Here is a 23683-nt window from a genome sequence, read left to right on the forward strand (position 1 = left end):
TTCCCAACTTCTTCTCATAGAGTCCCTTTCTTCCTTTAAAGCAAAGCTCAAGCACCATTTTCTGCATAAAGACTTTCTTGATTCCTTTGGCTGTTACTGACCTTTCTCGCAAACTACTTTCTACGTATTTATAAAGTTTAAATATATATATTTTTATATATAATTGTTGTCTCTGTCTCCCTTGTTAACAATATAAACTCCCTGGCAATATGGATTGCCTTCCTAGTATTTATATCCCCAGCTCCTAACATAGTGTTTGCCACATACCAGGTCTTACTAAATACTTATTGAATGATTGCGAATGTCCTTGTCATTTAAGAAGCTTAATGTGGAAAAGAAATGATGAACATGATGAAAACAAAGATATGTGGACTTATATGAACTGATGTAGAGTGAGATGGAGACAAGAAAACATTACATACAATAATCACAACAACATAAATGGAAAGAATCACAAAATGATAAAAATGAGCCTCAAAACTATAAAGAATACATTGCCTCCATGGAAGAGATATGAGAGACATTTTCCCCCATTCCTTTGCAGAGCTTGGTTGTCCATGGATGTGGATCATTGTATATACTGTAGATTTTTAAAATGTATTGATTGATTTTGTTAATTTTTCTCTCCCCTAAAAATTATTTGTTATATGGGATAGTTTTATGGGAGGAGTAATGGGAGGGGTACGTAGGGAAATTTAGCCAGAGTAAAAACAACATAGAAAAATAAAAAATTATTTTAAAAATCTAATGGAGGATACAATACAATATAAGGGAATAATCATCAGGGAAGGGTGTTTTGGTTAAGAAAGTCACAGGGATGGTAAGTGACAATAGGGTAGGTGATTAACACAATCTTTCGAGAAGCAAGGGTACTGATGATTTACTATAATTTCAGGAGCAAGAGGTAAAAAATAGTGGGACAGTCTAGGTATGTAGTTAGGGTGGAAAATGGCCACAGTGAAGAAGCATGGCCTTAGAGAAAGGTCAACTGAGAAGTTCAGCAAGATCCTGCTAGGTATGGGCCCTGGAGGTCCAGTATGGGGTGGGGGTGGGAGGGGCAGAGCAGCAGCAGCAGAATGATGTAAAATGGGGAAGATGAAGCAGTGGCTTCTCAGGGAATTTAAAGGTGACAAGTAGTTAACCATAATTTCAAAGAACTACAATGTAGGAGAAGCCACTAGTAGTTAGAATAGTCCATTCTATTACTCATTCTATCTGCCGCGTAAGCATGGTCTCAGAACAACAACAATGGTACTTCCCAAAAGAACCTCCTACTATTACCTGACTCAAAATTTTCGATGGTCCTTATTTCTCTCCTCTAAATCTTTCAACATCCTGACACAAGCTAGGATTCTTGTTTGCCTCTCTTCAAAAAGATTTTTCTTCTTTTAAAAATTACCTTGAAGTTTTTCCTATTTTTAAGGGAAAATTCCATTCTTCCTGATGATCTAGACTCCCCAAGCCCTCTTACCTTCTTGGAGAGAGACCAACTTGAACTCTGTACAGATGCAGTTATGACTTGACCATGGTTGGAACACAAACACTGAATACTCTGTGCAGTTAACAGAAAAATTCCATTTGTCCTTGCTGGAAGCAAGATCTTCATTCCCTTGATTCCCCCCCATTCCCTGTGATCTTCATACATCAGAAGATCACAGAATTTGATGAACCAATCAACAGGTATTATGTGGCTACTTTGTGTTAGGTAGTGGATATACAAATAACAGAGAGGAAGACAAAACGAACATGAGTACGTGTAGAATAAATACCAAGAGAGAAATACAAAGCATTTAAATATAAGGTAGTTAGGGAAGCAAGGCACTAGCAGTAGGATCAGGAAAGGCTTCATGTGAAGGGTGGAGTTTGAGCTGTGCCTTAAAGGAAGAGTTCTATGAAGCTGGGGTAAGGAAGAATGGGAGCAACATCCAACTCCTTCTCTCATGCAAATATTTCCCTGAAAGATGAAAAAGTTGTCCCTGGGACTTGACTGGCCCAGGAGAATAAGGTTCAAGTTGTACATCCCTTGACTCAAAATCATCAGGCCTCTGCTCCAAATGATATAGCTTCTGCGGTTACCTAAAAGTATAAAAAGGCCTCCTGACATGAAGTCAAGGCTTTTCAGACTTTGCATGCTCCAAAACCTAATGAGTGACATTCTGCCTTACTGATTAGACACATTTCCATAGAGAGGAAGGTGATTTGGAGTTATGTTTAAGTTTGAAATGCCTTTGGAAAATAAATTTTGAAATTTTTAATGGGCAATTAGTGACCAGGGAAAAAGATCAAGCGACAGACTAGGTCTAGGTGTGTAGATTTTAGAGTCACCTTCAGTGAGATTATAATTAAATTGATGAAAGATGATGAAGGAGTAAAGAAGGGGCCTTAGTTAGGGTTGTGCTGGCAAATGCTTAACAACTGGTTCTGAGGGAAAATATGTGCCTGGGGCATACCTTTAAATTTAAACAGCGTTATTAACATTGTCTCTATCACTTTAAGTCTAGATAATCAACAAAACAATAAATCAAGCGTTGACTTGTAGTGGTTGCTGATTTCTGAGGTGTAAATTCTCACACTGCAAATTTAACAAGTGGTTCTCACTAGCTGGCTACTGCACACCATTGGCCCTAGTACAGAGCTGTGGAGAACACTCAATATTAGGGGGCATAATCTGAATGATGAACCAGTTAGGAGACTGAGTAGAAGAATTTAGACAGGTAGGAGAAAGCAGTGCCAAGAAATACGAAACAAAAGGGAGTATCTAGGAGGAGAGAGAGTGGTTGACTCTCAAATGTAGCAGACAGGGTAAGGAGGAAGACTGAGAAAAGGTCCATAAGACTTGACAATTAGGAGATTAATGCTAATTTCAGAGAAAGCAATTTCAGTTGAATGATGAGGAAACCAGAATGCAGAGTTCAGAAGTGAGAGGAGAGGAAGCAGAACTATAAAATGTTGATAGGTTTTTTTAGAAGTTGAACTGAGAAAGGAAAGAGAAAGATAGATGGTTCCTGCCTAAGGGTATTGTAGGATCTACTGAAGTTTTTTTTTTTTTTTTTAAGTTTGGAGGAGACTTGGGAATGTCTGAAGGCAGTAGAAAGAACCAGCAGAGAAACAGAAGTTGAAGATTCCACAAAGAAAAGGGACAACTGAAATTGTAATCTGCAAAAGATGGAAGGGATCAGATTAAGACTATATGTAAATCAACTGATTTTGGCAAGGAGGGGCCAATCTTAATGCCAGAGGCTGGGCGGGAGAGGAAGAATAAAAGAGGATAGGCAACAATGTCAAGGAGTTTGGAGATAAAAAGAAACTCAAGACTTCAGTTTTTTCAGGGGAGTTAACAGTTGAGGTCCTTAGCTGAGAAACAGGGACAAGGGATGAACAAGAGGCTTGAAAAGCCTTTGTGGGGATTCAGATGGGGAAGCAATTAAAGAACAACAACAGGACTGACTTGCTTATTTTGGGAACCAGGTGAAATTGGATAACATGAATTTAATGTACACAGCACAATTGTGGGACTTACTCCAGTTCTATCAGGCAGCATAAGAGGAGTGGAAGTGGATGAAATTCAAGCCTAAGGTTTCTTAAAAGATGGGTCAGGGATAAGATAATTGGAAAGAGGTTCCAGAATAGAGAACAGTATAGAGTTAAGTTGGTTAACTATAGGATCTAAACTGGAGAAAGGGAAGGTAATTAAAGAACAAGGATAATTGCCTTAGAAAATAAGGGGGGGGAGGTAGAAGGATTTGAGTTCTCAATGAGGATTAGGAATGGATTAAGGTATTAGGAAAGATGGAATCTAAGAGGTCATAGAGCAATGTCAGAGTTTTAAATAAGTGAAGTGAAACACCTATGGGTAATGGTGAGATCTAGCGTGTGACCATCTCTACACATGGCTGAGGTAGACTGAAGGAGAAGGTTATGGGATTTAAGGAGCCTGATGAATTCTGAGGTTAGGGAGCTTGAGGGATTATAAATGTGTGTGTATGTGTGAATACACACACGTCAGCAACGTATTATAATAATAAAAATGTCGTTCAGTTGTGGCTGACTCTGTGACCTCATTTGGGGTTTTCTTGGCCAAGATACTTGAAGTGGTTTGCCATTTCCTTTTCCAGCTCATTTTACAGATGAGGAAACTAAGGCAAAGAGGGTTAAATGATTCTCCCAGGGTCACACAACTAGTAAATATATGAGGCCAGATTTGAACTCAGGTCTTCCTAACCCCAGGCCCAGTGCTCTATCCACTGGGCCACCTAGCTGCCACATGACAATAATAAAAATAGCTCATACTTTTACATAATGCTTCAAGGTTTATAAAGTCCTTTCCTAAAATCAATCCTGGAAATTAGGTAGCATAAATATTTTAATCTCCACTTAATAATTAAATAATCTTGGTTCTGTGTGATAAAATTACTTGCCTGTAGTCACACAATAGGTAACACGGCTTAGGGTCACCTGACTTCAGTTCCCACGCCTCTTTCATCATCACTTTAATGTTAACTGACAAAATAATATAATTATAGTATCTAATATCTATATAGTGCTTTAAGGTTTGCAAAATATTTTAAATACATTATCTCATTTGAGCCTCACTATGGCCCTACGGAGAAATGAGCACAGCTACGTGGGAGAAGGACTCTGCTAGAAACATATACCGTAAGAATCCTGACAGTGAGATGTGGTACAACTGTCCTTCACCATAACATTTCTTAACTATAAGGAAGATAGAACTGAAAATATATAGGGCTGGAAGTTAGGAGGTACAAGAAAAGGGTAAGAGTTCCTGGGCTGCTCATCTTAAAATCATCAAAAAGATAGAAAATGAAGTCTTCCTGATGCCAAACTATTAGGAACTAGAATATCTTCTTTTATCTTGAGAAATTTCCTATTTGTCACTATTACTTAGGATGATATGAAACCTATTAGGCAAGCCTAAATGTTTATATACATGATATTTTAATTCCATTTTATTATTTGCCATAGTTGTTTATATTTTAATTAAGGCTTTACTTTACTGTACTTGTAGCACAAAACACCTTATGCAAAGGTTATAGTTTTATAAAAGCAAATGCACGAATCCTCAAAGGATAGTTTGTTTGGTAACTTAAACCTGTTTAGCTGTTTGTCTTCCAAAAATAGATTTTTTCCATTAAAGAACTCTAGCTATTTATTCAGAGGTGTTTAAAAAGCTATGTTCTACCACTAGAGGGTGTTAAAATAATAATAATGATTATAGTAGTAGTAGTAAACAATAATATCAGGCAACTTGTCTGTCAAAGTTAGAAAAATATATAGAAAAAGGCTTTCTCCAGATTTTCTTAAAATTAAAAAAAAAACTAACTGGGGATAAAGATTCCTTCTACATAATTTTATAAGCATTTCTCCAGTTACATTAAATGAAAATAATGATTTCTATTTTTATGCTCCTAATGACTTTTGTTCGCCCCTTTGAAATTGAGATAAAGTATTTTAACAAACCAATCATAGTATAACGTTTACTTATCTGAAACTGGATAGGTACTATTGCATTATAGTCTAATATAATTCTTGTTCCAACTAAGCATTTTCTACAGACAAAAGAATACCTTTTGGTAAGCTCATGTTAACCTGTTTGTTGGAGATTCACTATCAGCTTTCCAATACTGTGGTAATATCAGTATTTCCCTTCCCATCACCATTATAGGCTCATTTGTGATTCCTACTATGTACTTAAATCCAGTGGCTGTGTCTTTGCCTTGCTTTTTCCTCATTTACTGACTCTTCACCTGGAGACTGTAAGAGTATTTTAAATTTCAAGAGATTTGAGTAGCTAAAATTAAGGGGCTTGAAACCTGGTTGAAATTCACCTGTCCTACATGACTTGACACTGACAGCTGAACTGAAAGAAGTACAGAGGAGCAAGACTTTATCAACTGTCAGGTTCGCAGTAAGCATCAGTATTGGGAGTATATACAAGTATTGAAATTAAATCAAGGAGCAGGTCTGGGCTGAAGGAACAAACTGAAAACAAATAAGCAAAATGTCAAAGCAGTTAAGACTAACTCAGAATTTAGGAAGAATATCATGGATCACAAAGCAAATAAGGGAGAAAAATGTAAGGTAAGAACATCACGGTGTTGGGAAACTGGAAGACTGGAGGGATGGGAGGGAGAAATGCTTACAAGCGCTACTATTTGTGTGGGAAGATTCCTTTCACAGCTCCCACTACTATGGTAGCAGCTGGGAAGGGAAGCAACTGTTTAGAGTTCTACTTGAAGACATAAGGACGCCAGGAAGTAGGTAAATGGCTTGTGTGTAGTAAAGGGTGTTGGATTTAGAGACTAGTCTTGGTGCCGAGAGAGTCTGGGTATGGCAGTAAAGCCAGTGAGTATACAGACTACTCACTATGAGAAAGACTTGAGTGTCAGATGTGAGAGAGGCTGGAAGGCCATGGTCTCCTTTCTCTGTATCACTACTTTGGTATGTGGAGATATGTTCATGGATATTTTCTGGTCAGATTTCATGGCTTATTTCCTCCATCATCTCCAGTGATGAAGGTGGTGATCAGATAAGCCAATTGCTTACATCAATCATGCTAGGTGAGCTAGCTTCTGTCCCTCTTTCTGAAGGCCTGGTGGAGTCAGGAAGAGGTCCTGGGTAATCTCACACAATATTCTGGAAACACATGAATGCTGAAATGAGTTGTTACCTCTGGTTCAGCTATTTTTATTTGCCTCCTACCCCAGTAAAACACCAGTCCAAGTAGAAATAGTGGGAACATTAGGAGGAAATGGCCACTCTATCTCAGAGTTTGTGATTGATATGGAAGGGAAGGCTGGATTTTGTATAATAAGCACTTCATATTTTAGGAGAACAGATTACAGAGTCCAGAGAAAGGATAAGTAGGTTCCCATAGCTTATTCTACAGGGGAAATTAGCAGAAGAGAAATGAAATTTTTTTTCATGATTGAAACACAATTCCTAAGAGGAAGAAAAGGAATATGGTTTAAAAGATCAATATGGATGCACAGGAAATAACTAAGACTTTGAAAAGAAAAGTAAAGCAGAGAAAAACAAGGACATATAACAGGATGAATAAAAAAGTGTGGGAGCACCCTGTGGCAGTGGTCCTAAAGGTCACTAGAGACTAAGGCTGATGATAAATGTTTAAGGAAACACAAAGGCTTAAAAAAAGTATTTTGAGTATGACATATGTAATGACAAACATAAGCAGAATATGTAATATAGATAATGTCAAATTCTACAGTTGGGTTAAAAAAGTTAGCTGTTCAAGTACACGATGGGGAAAGCATAACTGGAAAACAGATCATACGAAAATAATAGTTTTTATTGGAATACAAGTTCAGTGTATATCAGTGGTATAACATGGTATGTAAAACCAAAACAAAACAACAGAACTATTTTCATCTTAACCTGTATTGGAGGCAGCTAGATAGCTCAGGGGCAGAGTTCTGGAGAAAGGAAACCCAAGTTCAAATTCAACCTCAGACTGTATGACCCTGGGCAGGTCACTTAACTTCTGTCTGCTTCAGTTTCCTCAACTGCAAAATGGGCATACCAATAGCAACTACTTCTTAGGGTTGCTGTGAAGATTAAGTGATATAATGTATTTGTAAAATACTTACCACACTGCCTGGCACATAGCAAATGCTTAATAAATGCTTGTTTCCTTCCTCCCTTCCTGGATTAATAGAATCATACCATCTAGAATAAGGGAAATGACAGTCTCATTACATTCTCCTTTTTTTCTAAAGAACTGTGTTAAATTCTACCAAACTCATTTTTAGGAAAAATACTGGCTAACTAGATTGTATCCTGAGAATGATGATCTGGACGGTAGGAAGCTTGAACCCATACCGATCAGGATAGGCTGAAGGAACAGAAGATGTATAGCCTAGAACAGAGAAGATGTGGGGGTGGCATGATAGCTGTCTTCAAATATTTAAAGGCTGTTATGCTAGAAGAAGGATTAGAGCTGGGAACAGTAGACTAAAGTTACAAAGAGGAAATTTAAGCTTGATGTAAACATTTTCTAGTAAAAGTTCTATAAAAATAAAAATGGGCTGATTCAGGAGGCAGTAGTGTGTTCCCTTTCTCATAATTATATGTATTCAAGTAGAACCTGGGAATAATCTATGGCTGGGATCCTGCATGGGGGATTATTTTTAAGGTACAGTTTGTAGGTTCCCTTTCAACTTTATGAGAGTGATTTTTTTTTTTTTTTGTGATGTACACATCTCTAAGCTGGACAAATAGCCAGGCCTGTTCGACAACTAAGAAGTGGGGAAGCAAGCGGCCTTTATAAGAGACTTGTTACACTTTGTTGTCATTCACTTTTTTTAACATGTTTTTTTCAGGAACACAATGGAAAACCTGGAAAACGTTTGTAATTATTGTTTATCCTCTCCAAATTACTAAGAATGAAGGTTAGATAGTATTTTTCAAAGCACAGTCTAGGGACCAATTTCACTAGAGTAGTTATTTCATGTTATTTTCTGGCTGTAACTATGTAGTATTAATGTTAATAATAACAAAACATGACATATTAAAAGTTTCAAAGCAGTTTTACAAGCATTATATTATTTTGCTTTCATTTGGTAAAAGTTGGAATATCTCACCTATGAGCTGTTTTCCAATTAGAAAATTATCATTCTATTATACAGTTTTAGTATCAGTAAAGATTCTTAGGATTTATTTGGGGATTGCACTTCAAGTGGCACTTCTAACTCTCTACAGCACTTTGTCTACCATGCCATATAAACCTCTTCATCCTGCAAGCTCATATTATCTCTGGACTATTTTTCACATTGGAAGTACCCTGTGTCCCTGTGGCTTCTCCCTCTGATTAGCTGGTTTCTCTCAAGATTCTTACCCTGGTTCCCTTTTCCATGTAGCCCCGATAGGGCTACTTCTACAACTTACACTGCAGCTAAATTCCCAAAGGGGAGCTAACTATTACTCTTCTTAGGGTTCTAGGTACAATCCTGAGGGCCACAGGATTTTCTAATACTGTCACTAATGGGCCCCAACCAGTCTGCTTCCTACTGATTATCAACCAGGTCTTACTAGTTTTTACAAAGAGTATTTACCAAGTAGATTGTAACAAAGACAACTGTTACAAAAAAAATCACCCCAAATCAGGGGTATACTCTCCCCTGGTATACATAAGGTCCCTGGGAAGAGTGGGCTCAATATTATGGTAAAATGGTAGTAGAACCTGTGCACCTAAGGGCAATTTATAGCTCCTAGCTACCAGAAATCTTTTTCTTTCTTTGTGGAATCCTCACTTGAGGTGTATTTCTCTACTGCAGGCTTAGTGATTTTTAGAATGTGAAAACTGCCTTTCTTTCATTTACTTGGTTGATCCTTGGTGAGTCTCTCAGCTCTGGAAACAGATACTGCCATCAACCACTGCTGCTCTGGGGATACAACTGTGGCTTAGGTCAACAACAGCTTTGGCAGACATTGCTATCAAGAGGACTTCGGGTCTTCCAACTTTTTAAAGTTCACGAAGTTATGGTTTGGTCAATTTTATCTCTGGATACTCAGTTACCTTCTTTGGGAAGACCTTTTTGTCCTCAGCATATCTCTCTTTAGTTCCAGCTGGATGCAGTTTCTTGCTAATATGGTCCATCTGGTAATATGGTAAAGGGAGAAGAAAGAGATGGAGGCTTTTCCTGCTCCCAAGAGCAATTTTTTCTCTTAAGCCTGGAATTCTCATCTCCCAAATTTGCATACATTTTCCACTCCAATGAGTAGAACTACAAACTAGTTTGCTGTTTTTATAATGTAACTCAAAAAGAATAAAAAACTTGATTTTTAAGCAGATACAAGGTATTTGTTGTCCAGTGTCAAACTTTGTTTAACTGATGATCCCAAACCCCAATGATCCTTTGAAACTGACTAAGCACCTATTAACACCTAGTTTACTTTGGACTAATTCAATCAGGATGTCTGGACTTTTGGGATTCATCGAGGTGAGAATGGACCTATGTACTTAAATTTATTTACTTTTTCTACACTATCTCTCCTTGTAATTTCACTCATTCACTTCACCTTTATGTCAATGACTCCTTTCCTCAGAGGTCCAATCAATTAATCAATAAGTATTTATTAAGTGTTTACTATGTGCCACATGTTGGGAATAAAAATATAATGGATTAAACAATTCTTCCTCAAAGCAGTTTAGAGCTCCATTTTCCCAATAATTCTAACTGGTGGCTAGATACCTCTACATGAATGGCTTTCTGGTACTTCACATCAAATCTGTCTAAAGCACAATTTATAATTTTATTCCCTGATACCTACATCTTCTCCTCACTCCTCTGTTATTACTGATGACACCATCACTCTCCTAGTTAGCAAGGACTAATCTTGTAATCTAGTTTTCTTCAGATTTGTAGGATGTAGAGGATTGGGTCAATAAGAAACTAAATCCAATTGATTTTTACCTCTGCATCTTGTTTTCCTTATATCTCCTCATTTCTTCTATATAGCAATTAGCCTGCTTCAGGCCCTGAAGAGAGAATTCTATATGAAACTGCGAACGTCCATTTTACAACACTCGCCTAAAAAGTATATAATTAATTCTATAGATTATATTTATATCTGTCCTACTTGTCTGTACTTCCTTTTGAAATTCTCTCTATATTTTCTTGTATGCATTTTAATAAGTTTTACAATGGCTTTTAGGTTGGAGGGGGAATCACAACTGCTAACTGTGAACTGGTGAAAACTGATTAGTTTAGTTAGGGATCAGCAGTCCAAGACGCATGTATGCCAAGGCTAATAAACCCACAGATTGGGCTTAACCATTCTATCTCGAAAGCCTCTTGCTTAGGACAGTTAGAGGGTTAAGGTTACTACCCCTGCCCCTCATTCTTTAATCCTAGGCAATTTATAACCTTATTTTGCCAGTCCCAACTATACGAATACCTTCTCCTATGGATGACAGGGTGGTATTCTATTGGTGTCAGCTGGCTAGTTACCTAAAATTCTATATAAGTTTGAGTCCTGAAATACTCTGTGTCTTTGAATAGAGTACAAAGATCCATTGCTTGCTACCATGTCTGGAACAAATCAAGGGGGCCGCACACTAACACCGTTTCCTGTTGTCTACCATCCTTTTCCTTTACTGTTAGTAGTCCTGTTAATTTCTCTCCCTGTGTTGTATTGATACGTTTCACCTGAACTCTCCTATACCATGCTTTCACTTCCCTCTTCCTTTCTATACTGGTGTATTCCTTTTTTCTTTTTTTTAAACCCTCCTTTCTCTTGTTCCTCTTCAAGCCCTCAGCACAGAACCAATCCACTCTCTGGACCTCTGTTTTTTTCTTACTTAACTTCCTCAAAAACCTATGAAGACATTCAAATTTGGAAAGGACGACTGTTTCTTCTCTTCTTATTGGAATGTGAGTGCGTCCATCATACAGCTCCTCCCAATCAGCACCATGTCCAGGTCTTAGCACAGTGCCTGGCACACAGTAAGTGTTGAATAAATGTTTATTCACTTTCAAATGCTCAAATAAATTTATTTTTCTAGGTTTCTCTGGCCTCTTATTTTTATATTTCAAAGTTTCTTCTGAGCTCTGTTCTTTTCATCAGAAATGCTTGAAAGCACTATATTCCAGTAAAGGTCCATCCCCTCCCCTCCATAGGATTATACTAAACTTTGAAAGGAAAGTTATTCTTGGTTTTAAGTCTCTATCTTTTGTTTTTGGGATATTGTTTTCCAAGGTTTTCTCTTGTTTTTCAGAGAACCTGCCAAGTCTTGTGTGAGTGGGGAAGTGGGGACTGATTCCATGAACTCCTTTCTGGATGCTTGTAGTATTTTTTCCTTTGATGTGAAAGGCCGGGATTCTGGCTGTGGCATTCCTGGACTTTTCCTTTTGGAGTTTCTTTCAAGAAGTGATTGGTATATTCTATCTTAATTTACCCTCCGGTTTTAATAGATCTGGATAATTTCATTTCTGATTTCCTAACAAGAGTATCTATACTTTTATTGTTCTTCAACAATAAACAATAGTATTTTGAATCAGGGACTCCAAAGATTCTTTTTTTAAAAAAAATAAGTTTTTGTTGATGTCTTTTTACATCACCATAATTTCTCCCAGTATTATTTCTTTACCCCTCTCAGAAAGCCATCCTATATAACAAATAGCATCTTTAAAAGACAACAAAAGGAGAAGGAAAGAAAAATCAGCTTAACTAAAAAAGGCTGGAAATATGTGCAATGTACAATAACTGTGGACCTTCTACCTCTGTCAAAGGGTGGGGAAGGATAAGTCTTCACACATCTTCTTCCAAGTCCTGCTTGATCCTTATAATCTCTCAACACTGACTTTGGACATTTTGTGGTTAGTCTTTCCATTTACACTGTGGGAGTCATCATGGGTCTTGTTTTCCGGTTCTGCTTTCTTCACTCTGCATCAGTTCTTATATATCTTCTCTATATTCATTATACATAGCACAGCGCTGTTTCAGTACATTCACGTACCACAATAGGTTATGAGGGCAACTAGGTAGTGCAGTGGATAGAGGGCTGGGTCTGGCATCAGGAAGACTCATTTCCCTGAGTTTAAATTCAGCTTTACACAATTACTAGCTGTGTGACCCTGGGCAAGTTACTTAATCCTTTTTGACTCAGTTTCTTCATCTGTAAAATGAGATGGAGAAGGAAATGTTGAAACACTCCAGTATATTTGCCAAGAAAACCCCAAATGGAGTCATGAAGAGTAGGATGTGACTGAACAATCACAATTACATTAGCCATTTCACTATCAAGGGGCATCTATTTATTTCCAGTTATTTGCTATCACACAAAATACAACTATCAATATTCTGGTATATAGAGGGACTTTCTCCTTATCAATGCCCTGCTTCAGGGCCTCGTAATGGAATCTTGGAATCAAAAGATCGGTTTATTTTGGTCACTTTATTTGCCTAATTCCAAAGTGCTTTCCAAAACTCTTGTACTGATTCACAGCTCCACCAACAATGAACACCAGGTGCCTATCTTCCCAGGCTTCCAACATTGACTGTTTCCAGTTTTTGTCATCTCCGCCTACTTGCAGGGTATGAGGTAAAGCTTTGGGGTTGTACTGATTTGCATTTCTCTTATTATTCATGATTTGGAACATTCTTTCATATGGCTGTGAAGAGTTTGTAATTTTTCTTTTGTTCATATTCTTATCTATTGGGGGGATAATTCTTTGATCTGTTTCTGAACAGTCAGTTGCTTTTGAAATCATTGTATATTAGGTATAATATATAGACACATTTATATTTTTTAAGTTTTCTGACTTCAATATTTTTTTTTTGCTGCTTCATGGAATCATTGAATTCTGTTGGTTCTAGTCTAGTCTTCAGGGAGTCCATTACTTGGGTGAGGTTGTAGGGTTTACCACTTCTAAACTACTTATTCTCCTAATTCTTTCCTCCAGAGCTCTTATTTAATTTCTCCTTGTTTCATTTCTTCTAGGTATTCAAGTGGTCTTTGTGGAAAGATCTTTTTCTTTGCATCTCTGTTTTTACTTATTATGGCACTATATTTGCAACACTTTTTAAAAATAATGGACAATGTTTTTTTTGATTTACTCATTTTTATACAGTTTTAGTTCCTGGGATAGGGCCAGGTTCTGATCCCTGCTGCATTTTTGGGTGATAGAGTCTAGCCCTCGGATCTCTGGGTTCTTATGTTGACTTCTACTTTCCAGGGTTTGGGCCCTCTGGAGTTTTGAGGTTCAGGGTGCTGGGATCTTCAGAGCCTTCTCTGGCATCTCAAGACTGCGATGTTAGGTACCTGAAAGCCCCTCAGCTTGGACTGTTTTGGGCACTGTGGCACCAAGCTGGATGTTGCTTGCTGTGCCTCCCTGGGCTTTCAAGGTCCCCCCACCATGGAGCTTTCTAAGAGAAGTACTTCTGGAAAAAGCTCAGTCATTGCTTCTATCCGTAGGGACTTGCAGTTTACCTACGTCTCTGGTTTCTTTCTGATCTGTCTAGATCAAAAGAACTGCTGAACGGGTCATCAGTGGAAAAAGTTTAAGAAGCCTTGGTCTAAAGGGCAATCCTGTGTTGGCTTTGCTGACCATGGCCCCTTTCCTACTGCCCTTGTGCTTTTGGTTAACTTTTGGTGCAATTCTTGAGTGGATGGCAGAAATCACTTACTGTAATTTTTCTTCGGATTTCTTGATTATTATTCAACCTGGTGAACACTTCACAATTTTGTTGGAGTAGGTAGTTTTATGAGAGCTGGGAGGTCGGTTTCCTGTTCAAGTGGCCATCTTGTCAGGAAATCCCTCACCCAGCCTGCTGTAAAAGTCTCATATCCAGCTTTTTCTGTCTTCTATCTCCTATTCCATGGCATCACTCAAAGATGCCATTCTTTTGTTCCTCCCCACTCTCTACCTTTCAAAAAAGAGAGTGGTTTTCCAAAGCTTACTGAATGAAGCATTAATGGTTGATCTTGACATTCAAGACCTTCTATAATCTGTTCCTAACCTACCCATTCAGCCATATCTCATTATTATTATTTCATAATATTTCTAGCCAACTTGGAATTCTATTGGCTGTTTCTGTTATATCTTCTTCCATCTTAATACCTCTACTTATTTCCCATTCCTGGAATGCAATCCCTCTATCCCCATCTCAATCAGTTGAGGGCTCTCTCTTAATTCATGAGCCACTTTCTCCATGAAGCATTCCCTGATGCCTCTTCACTTCCCCCTTGCCCCTCCCCAAAAGAAAGTGATCTTTCCCACCTCAAATTTCTCATAGCACTTTTCCTTGCAATGACCTCATGTTCCCTTGTGGTAGTTACTCTCTAGGTTAAAAGACATTAGAGTCTGTGTAATATCTGGCTTGTGAAAGGGCTTGAATAAACTTTTTTTAATGTGGAATGGTGTGCCTCAATAGGATAGAGATTTATCTTCACTATTAGTCTTTAATCAAGGCTCAAAGTCAACTTGTCAGATATGTTGTAGCAGGGATTCTTTTCAGGTACAAGGTGGACTGCACAGACTCTGAGGTGCCTTACACCTCTGAAAACAATCCTGTGATCTATAAGCTTTACCTTCTCCATATTTAGCATATTGTAGACACTCAATACATATTTGTTGAATGAATTAACATACTAAAAAGTCAAAATAGGAAAGGAGGAGAAAAGGATGAAGTAAATCTTCATTTAAAGACAAATTAAATAATAAGAGATCTGGGAGGGTCAAGATAATGAAATCTACAACTGTATCAACAAAGTAGTATTTCTAGTTATCCAGATAAGAACTTAATTAAAATACTTATAATATCAACAAGATTTATTCCTAGATAAAGAGGCATTTTTTCCTCCTCGGGGGATATTTTCTCAGCATTCACCTTACTGAAAGGAGTCTTTATTCAATTTGGTATTATTGGTCAAACATGTCTCAATACATGGGCATATGTTTAAAAGTAAAAATCAGGAAATTATTAGTTATTAAATAGGTAGCCCATGGATCTGAAGTGGCATGGTGAAGTGAAAAGAGTGCTAGCTGTGGAGTCAGAAGAAAGCTGGTTCCCAGTCTCACCCTGACACTGCCTAGTTGTATGATTTCGCACAAGCCTCTCTGGGCCATGGGCACATCAACTTAACTCTGCATCATATTCCTCATCTGTAAAATGAGAACAGCAAAACTTGTAATATCTACTCACAGGTCTGTTGTGAGGAGGGCATTTTGCAAAGCGCATGCTACAGAAATATGAATTATTATCCTTACTGACTGAAAGAATTTTAAATTACATAGGAAAAGATCCCTTTTTTGTTGCTGTTCAGTCATTTCGGTCGTGTCTGACTCTTTGGGATCCCATTTGGTTTTCTTGGAAAAGACACCATGGAGTGGTTTGCTATTTCCTTCCCCAGCTCATTTTACAAATGAGGAAACTGAGGCAAACAGGTATAATGATTTGCCCAGGGTCACACACCTAGCATCTGAGATGCTACTGAATTCAGGAAGATGAGTCTTCCTGACTTCAGGCCTGGCACTCTATCCACTGTGCCACCTAGCTGCCCTGGGAAAGCACTAAAATAGCAGAAGAATATGGTTGGGTAATATGCATTTGAGTGTGCAAAAGAAAGGAAATTGTCAAAAAGAGACCAACTGTTCCCACATACTTACTTTCGCCACATGGCTATGAATGAATGTACAGATACAAATCCCGTCCTTTCGCCCCCTGCGGCACTGAACATGGGAGCTTTCCAATAGAAAGGGCAGCCACATGCCTGAAAACACAAACAGAGAGTCAGTAAGCAGATGAAGGGAAAAAGAAAAGTTCTTTATGGGTTTTTTAGCACAACTGTGCCTATGGGCAGAAGAGTACTAGGAAAAATGAAACTAAGGACACTCAGTTACTATAACCTTAGATTTTAGGTAGTAAACATGAGAACTCATTAGAGAGGGAAAATTTTGTTAGACATATAAACCACCAATTTTATAAACAAAAAGGAAATATTTCTTTTACCTCCTCAGTTTCTTTTTCGGAATATTCCTTTCCCTTTCCTGGTCAGCCTCTAGCCTTCAGCAGCTTCATCTAACTAAAGTCCAATATATAAGCCCCCTTTTTTGAAAGAAGAAAAAGAAACAGTAAGCCTCATTTCCTATTGCTGCCTGTCCTCTCCTCACCCCAGCAGAGAAATAAAGTCAGTCATCCCTTTTCCTGAACAGTTTGTAGTTACATGTTTTCTGTTATCTGCACCTCTCTCCATCCTTTGCCTGTTTTTTTCCCCCCATTAAGACCAAGACAGAAGAAAAAGCCAGAAAAGCTCAGGCTGAAAGGAATAGTTTTGGGTTTGTTAAAAGTATTACAATTTATATAAATGATCAAAAGTGAAAGTGTAATACTAGCACATAAATCACATTAGCAAATTAGAAGCCATCACAAATAAGAAACTCTCTATATTTCAAGATCATGAGAACTACTAAGAAGTGAAAAGAAATTACATTTAAGACATACTCCCCCAAAGGGAACTATGATCCTATGTAGAAAGAGATTCTAGGCAACTAGTAGGTGCAGTGGATAGAATGCTGCAACTGTCAGGAAGACTCATCTTCCTGAGTTCAAATCTGGTCTCAGGCACTTAGTAACTGAACAAATTGCTTGACCCTGTTTCCCTCGATTTCCTCATTTGTAAAATGAGTTGATAAAATAAATGGTATACCACTCCAGTATCTTTGCCAAGAAAACTCTAAATGGGGTCACAAAGAATAAGATATGACTGATAAATATAACAACAGCCCCCAAAGGGAAGAGTATCCATTTCTTTCTCCCCAGAATTCCCTTCTGTCATCTCTTCTTTTTTTTCCCACTGCCCCTTCTTAAAAGAAAGGTGATTCCCCCTGGCCCTACCAAGTACTTGTTTCTTTCCGAGACAGAAAAAAAATACTAATTTATTTTCTATCACTGGCAACTACCTCTAGCTCACAGCAGAGAAATGCAGTCAGCTTCCAAGACTGGACAATTTTGTATACTCATAGTTTCATGTAAAACACACTTCGAAATCTGGAACTGTCTAGAGTACCACACCTTCTTAGTATATAAAGACTGTATTTGTCATTTATCCTAGAAATTAAAACCTGCCATTACAGTCTGATTCATGTGATAAGAACTATATAAGAAAGTTGTTTATTATGGAGATATGATAAATGATTCACTCTGAGCTTACGTATGGCTTTTGACAAGAGGCTTTCCTTTTTAGCTTCCAACTAAAGGTAAACATAATCAAGTATCAGGTGTTCTTGGTAGATAGGTTAGTCGCAAAGTCAGCTAAGATCATATGAAAGGTGCTCAGAACACAAAAAACAAGATAAAAGCAATGTGAGGTAAATAGTGGATAAAAAACAGAATCTCTCATCAGGATAACCAAATCAAGGCTTCAAGATATTGGGATCAGAGTGGAAATTCAAGATTTCTTCATGTTCTCCAAGTACAAGATTCTTTACTGATATCAAACAATATGGGGAAAATTAGTTTCACCTGTACCATAAAATTAAAGTAGTTGTAAGGCCTTGAAGGTCTCATTTTAACTGTAATTTTTATGATCTGGAATTCAAGAATTCTGAACTTGGGGTTGATGAACTTTGGTTTTAAAACATACTGATAACTGTATTTCAACATAACTGGCTTCCTCTGTGGTCCTACACATTTTATTTTATTCATTTAAAAACTTCTGAGAAGGGCATCCACAGACTTCACCAGATTGCCAAAAAAGATCAACAACTCCTGCAGCTTCTAGTAGTGACTGATGTTAAATGTTGTTCTTTGTCCTTATATAGCCTTAACCTTTGGGCTTTTGGGTATCCCGGATTTCTGATACACTTCTATTTACTGGATTTCATTCCTCACGTCTCTTTGTACTATAACTATCGTACTAGAGCTTTGGGTGGTCCAGGAGAGCTATCAGCACGCTCAGGTTAACTGGTCATTTCCCATTTTGAGTCTGTGGATGGTCATCAGAATCAGCAGAAATGTTGATAGTTTTGTTATTTACAGTATAATCTCCATAAGGAAGTAGTGCGGATTAATATAGTGCATAGAGATCTGGGTGTGGGAGTCAGGAAGACCTGTATTCAAATCTTGCCTCTGACTCATACTTGTGACGTGACAAGTAGCTTAATCTTTGCTTCGCAGGCAGATTTTGTACATGATCTGCACTGGTAGAAGGAGTTTCACTGCTGGGAGAGCCTCATAGCAATGAAATTACTAGTCCAGTTAAAAGGAAAGAATCCCTAACCTGCATGTGCTAGCACAGAGCAAGCACTACATAAATTAGCTACCATTATTATTGTTATTTCGTACAATGGCTTCCCGCACCCCCACTTACTTTCCCAGTCAAAATGGAAACTGTCAGATGAGAACTATTTCTCTTTAATTTTCTCACTTATTTGTCATTTGTTGTCATTTTCTTTTTGACGGACTATATTTTGCTGAGAATAATCTGATTTCTATGTACTTTTAAGTTTTAAACATCCTAATTGGTCTTCCTGTCTCAAGTCTTGTCTCATCTCTCTTTCTGTCTCTGGTTCATCCTTCACATAGTTCCCAAAGCAATTTTCCCACATTCAAGTCCAGCCTTGCCTGTCTTCTATGCAATAAACACCAATGTCTCCCTATTGCCTCTAAGACCTCTCAACTCCTCCATTTAGTTTTTAAAATTCTTCACAGCCTAGTCTCAACTTACCTTTATAATATTAATATATACTATTTTCATATCTGGTCAAATTGGCCTTCTTGTTACTCCTCACATGCAACACTCTATGTCTTGTCTCCATGCATTTTTACTTTCTGTCCCCCATGCCTGGAATTTATTTCCACATTACTTCTATCTTTCAGAATCTCTGATTTCCTTCAAGCCTTTGTTTAAGCAATTTCCGGATTGGCCCTGTTACTGTCCACCCCCCATATATCTTGTTTTAATTTTGTATATACATATTTATGTAAATAGTGAAGTCCCTGATATAAGTTCTTTAAGGAGAAGGACTGTTTTCATTTTTGTATTTGCAACCCCAGTACCTGGCACAGTACTTAGCGTACAGCAGATGCTTAATTAAATACTTGTTGACTGATGGCACCATGCAACGTCAGGAGATCTAGAAGAAGGCCTCCCAGCATACTAGGTAAATTGCCTACAGAAGATTTTTTCAAAGAACATGGATAAGAATTGCACAGGATGAGAAAGTATGAATAGGTTGGGGTCTGTACCACCAAAGTGAGTAATACAATAATGAAATCACAAGTTCATTAGAATACTGAGTAAGAAATTAGTCTTCTGAGACAAATAAGGCAAAGACAAAAAACCAGAAGGTCCCAAAGAGCCTCAATCACTAAACACTTGACTCTCTGACAAGAGGAGAGGCAAAGTATCTATGTACAACTTAACAGAATATAAACTGATCTGGAAAATTTTATAGAGGAGAATCATGGAAGATTATGGTCAATAGTGCTTGATAAAACAGTGAAAAGTGGTAAAAGAGAAATGAATACACAGAAAGCTTTCCCTTAAATTTGAATAAATCTGATCAACCAGAAAAAATTAAAGATAAAAAAGATAAAACCTGAATGACAAAAAATAATGGAACTGAATTGGTAGCAATTTTTTTAAGTAGATATAGAATATGAGGGTTTGCAACTGGACCAGACCAAATATACAAAAAAGAAATTCAATAAAGGAGTTTATCAGCGTTTCTTAAAAGTGGGTTGCAACCTCATATAGGGTCATGATCCACAGTTTAAGAAGCACTGAAGGGGTTGAAAGTGGAAAAAGTATAAGAAACCATGATTTAGATGACCTCTCTGGTCCCAAACAACTTTATCACTATAGACCAGGGGGCAGCCTGGTACAATAGAAAGAGCACCGGTTCTAGAGTCAGAGGGTCTGGATCAAACTTTTACCTCAGATTATTGCTTTCTGGGTGTTCCTGAGCAAATCATTTAACCTGTCTGGTCTTCAGTTTTCATATTTGTAAATACCCCCTATGCCCCCCCTCCACACCACAAACAAACCCAAAAACACACTGAAGGGGGAAGACTAGATGGTCTCTGATGTTCCTTTAGGCTTCAGATCTATGGAGCTATTACCAAAGCAAGTTCTAAAGAAACTATTAATAACTATTAATCCTTATATTTACTTTTTCATCTCCGTGTGTATGTGTGTGTGTATGTATTTGTCCTTCGTTGCCTAAGAAGACCATGCCATCAGAGAAATAATGACATGACTTGCACTTGACTTTGTTTTGAATCTTTATGTGAATAATTTATACATATACAGAAATATTTTTTGTTTTGAAAATAAAAGGAAACAGATGTCCAAAAATGATATTCTTCAGTTTAGCATATTTTCAGTCACATGAATTAAGGGCGATCAGAAAAGGCTTCTCTTAGAAGGTATGATTTTAGCTGGGACTTGAAAGAAGCCAGAGAGCACAGATGAGGAGGGAGAACATTCCAGGCAAAGTGGATAGCCAGTGAAAAACAAGGAATCTGGTACCTTGTTTGAGGATGTGAAGGAGGCCAGTGTCACTGAATCTCAAGAATATGTGATACATGTAAGGTCTAAGAAGACTGGAAATGTAGGTGGTATTCAATCATTCCAGTCATGTCTGACTCTTCATGACCATGACCATGAAAATCCCATTTGGGGTTTTCTTGAATGGTTTACCATTTTCTTCTCCAACTGAAAACTGAGGCAAAAATGGTTAAATGAGAAAACTGATGCAAACATGGTTAAATGACTTGCCCAGGGTCACACAGCTAGTAAATATCTGAGGCCAGATTTGAACTCAGGAAGAGGAGTCTTCCTGACTTAAGGCCTGGCACTTTATGCACTGCACCACCTAGCTGCCATGCACTATTCTAACTAAAGAATTTGCTCTATAAATAGTGGGCCCCAGCCATCTGAGCATGCCATTTTCCTACCACATTGCTGCTGTCCTATATCCAAATTGGTCTCTACTTCTGTACTGGAGCCCACACTGATTGATGAGAAGTCATTTATATGTAGCCAGCCCCTGCCAAAGACATCCATATTCTTGCCATATCACTGCTGCCACCCTGTTCTGGAATCCCATGCTGGATTTCCAGTTTTTTACCCTAAGGCTGAGCATTTGATTACTGAATGTTCACTACATTTAACCAACCCCAACAATGCAATCTTGGTCTGATCAGTAATCAAATCAACATAATATTACTTTTGGAAAGGGTATAATGTTCAAATTCTCTTAGGACTCCACTCAACATCCCTGTGACTTCTCCCTTCCCTGATCATTACTCCCCTATGTATGGTTGTCTCCTCTTATTTGAGTGTAAGACCTTCAAGGGCAGGGACTCTCTTGTTGACTTTATCTTCAGTACTCAGCAAAGTGCTTGCACATGGTAAGTGCTTAATAAAGACTGAAGGAGGGGCAGAGCCAAAATGATGGAGTAGAAAGACAGACCTGCTCTAGCTTTACCCCCATAACCCGTAACATATTTGTAAAAAATGACTCTAAAATTCTAGAGCAGCAGAAGTCACAAAACAACAGAGTGAAAGAGATTTCTAGCCCAAGACAGCCTGGAAGCTTGACAAGAAAGGTCTATTGCACTGGGCTCAAAGCAGGGCTCAAAACAGAGCCCAACCCAGCCTTGCCATTGCAGCAGGGACAGGCCTGCAGTAGGCTTCAGGCTGTGGAATCATGGGTAGCAGCTGTGATTCCCAGATTTCTCAACCCACAAACGCCAGAGACAGCTTCAAAGATCAATAAGAAAGCTCTTTCACCTGGGTGAAAGGGAAGTATGGTCTGGCCCTAACCCTGGCCTCAGGGTGGAAGCAGCCACTGCAGCAGCAGCATCCACTTTTGGAGCCCTCAGCCTAAAGACTCTGGGGGAATTGAGCTGGGTCTGGGTCTCAGTCCTGAGTGGTAGTCCTGGGTTGAGGAGGAGCACTGGCTTGGTGGTGCTGGTTGTGGCTATGGAGAGAGAACCCTACTTGCAGATCCTGGGCAGATAAAAATGCTTGTGGTTGTTCCCAGACCAGAGCACAGACCAGAAGAGGAGTAAACTCCTCTCCCTTGATTGTACCACCTTGGAGGAACTGAGAACTTATAGGTCCCTAGAGTATACCCTCCACTTGACAGAGGACTCAAAAGTCAAGTAACTGGCTGGGAAAATGCCCCCAAAATGGAAAAAATAAGACTATAGAGGGTTACTTTCTTGGAGGAAAGATATTTTCTTCCATCCTTCAGATGAGGAAGAACAATGCATACCATCAGAGGAAGACATAAAAGTCAAGGCTTCTACATCCAAAACCTCCAAAAAAAATATGCAATCATCTCAGGCTACGGAAGAGCTCAAAAAGGATTTTGAAAATCAAGTAAGAGAGGTGGAGGAAAAAGTGGGAAGAGAAATGAGAGCAATGCAAGAAAACCATGAAAAGTGAGTCAATAGCTTGCTAAAGGAGACCCAAAAAAATGCTGAAGAAAATACCACTTTTAAAAATAGACTAACCCAAATGGCAAAAGAGATACAAAAAGCCAATGAGAAGAATGCTTTAAAAAGGAGAATGTGCCAAATGGAAAAGGAAGTGCAAAAGCTCACTGAAGAAGACAGTTCTTTAAAAATTAGAATGGAGCAGATGAAAGCTAATGACTTTATGAGAAACCAAGAAATTACAAAACAAAACCAAAAGAATAAAAAAATAGAAAACAATGGGAAATATCTCACTGGAAAAACAACTGACCTAGAAAACAGATCCAGGAGAGGTAATTTAGAAAATACTGGTCTACCTGAAAGCCATGATTAAAAAAAGAGCCTAGATATCATCTTCCAAAAAATTATCAAGGAAAACTGTCCTGATATTTTAGAACCAGAGGGTAAAATAGAAATGGAAAAAATTCACCAATCACCTCCTGAAAGAGATCCCAAAAGGAAAACTCCTGGGAATAGTGCAGTCAAATTCCAGAGTTCCCAGGTCAAAGAGAAAATATTACAGGCAGCCAGAAAGAAACAATTCAAGTATTGTGGAAATACAATCAGGATAACACAGAATTTAGCAGCTTCTACACTAAAGGATCGAAGGGCTTGGAATATGACATTCCATCGGGCAAAGGAGCTAGAATTACAACCAAGAATCACCTACCCAGCAAAACTGAGTATAATACTTCAGGGGAAAAAATGAAATTTC

The 23683-nt window shown here is 38.2% G+C and overlaps 1 protein-coding gene across 2 annotated transcripts in view; it reads right to left on the reverse strand.

The window, feature by feature from the left end:
- Positions 1–23683, reverse strand: part of PPP2R3A (protein phosphatase 2 regulatory subunit B''alpha) — a 209327-nt gene that overhangs the window by 98208 nt on the left and 87436 nt on the right. For both annotated transcript variants that reach the window (XM_072613579.1, XM_072613580.1), the window contains one exon: positions 16149–16252. In XM_072613579.1, the coding sequence (XP_072469680.1) occupies positions 16149–16252 (104 nt within the window). The remainder of the gene's footprint in view (positions 1–16148; positions 16253–23683) is intronic.

The sequence above is a fragment of the Notamacropus eugenii genome, chromosome 5 (genome assembly GCF_028372415.1).
Source record: "Notamacropus eugenii isolate mMacEug1 chromosome 5, mMacEug1.pri_v2, whole genome shotgun sequence".
Taxonomy (NCBI): domain Eukaryota; kingdom Metazoa; phylum Chordata; class Mammalia; order Diprotodontia; family Macropodidae; genus Notamacropus; species Notamacropus eugenii.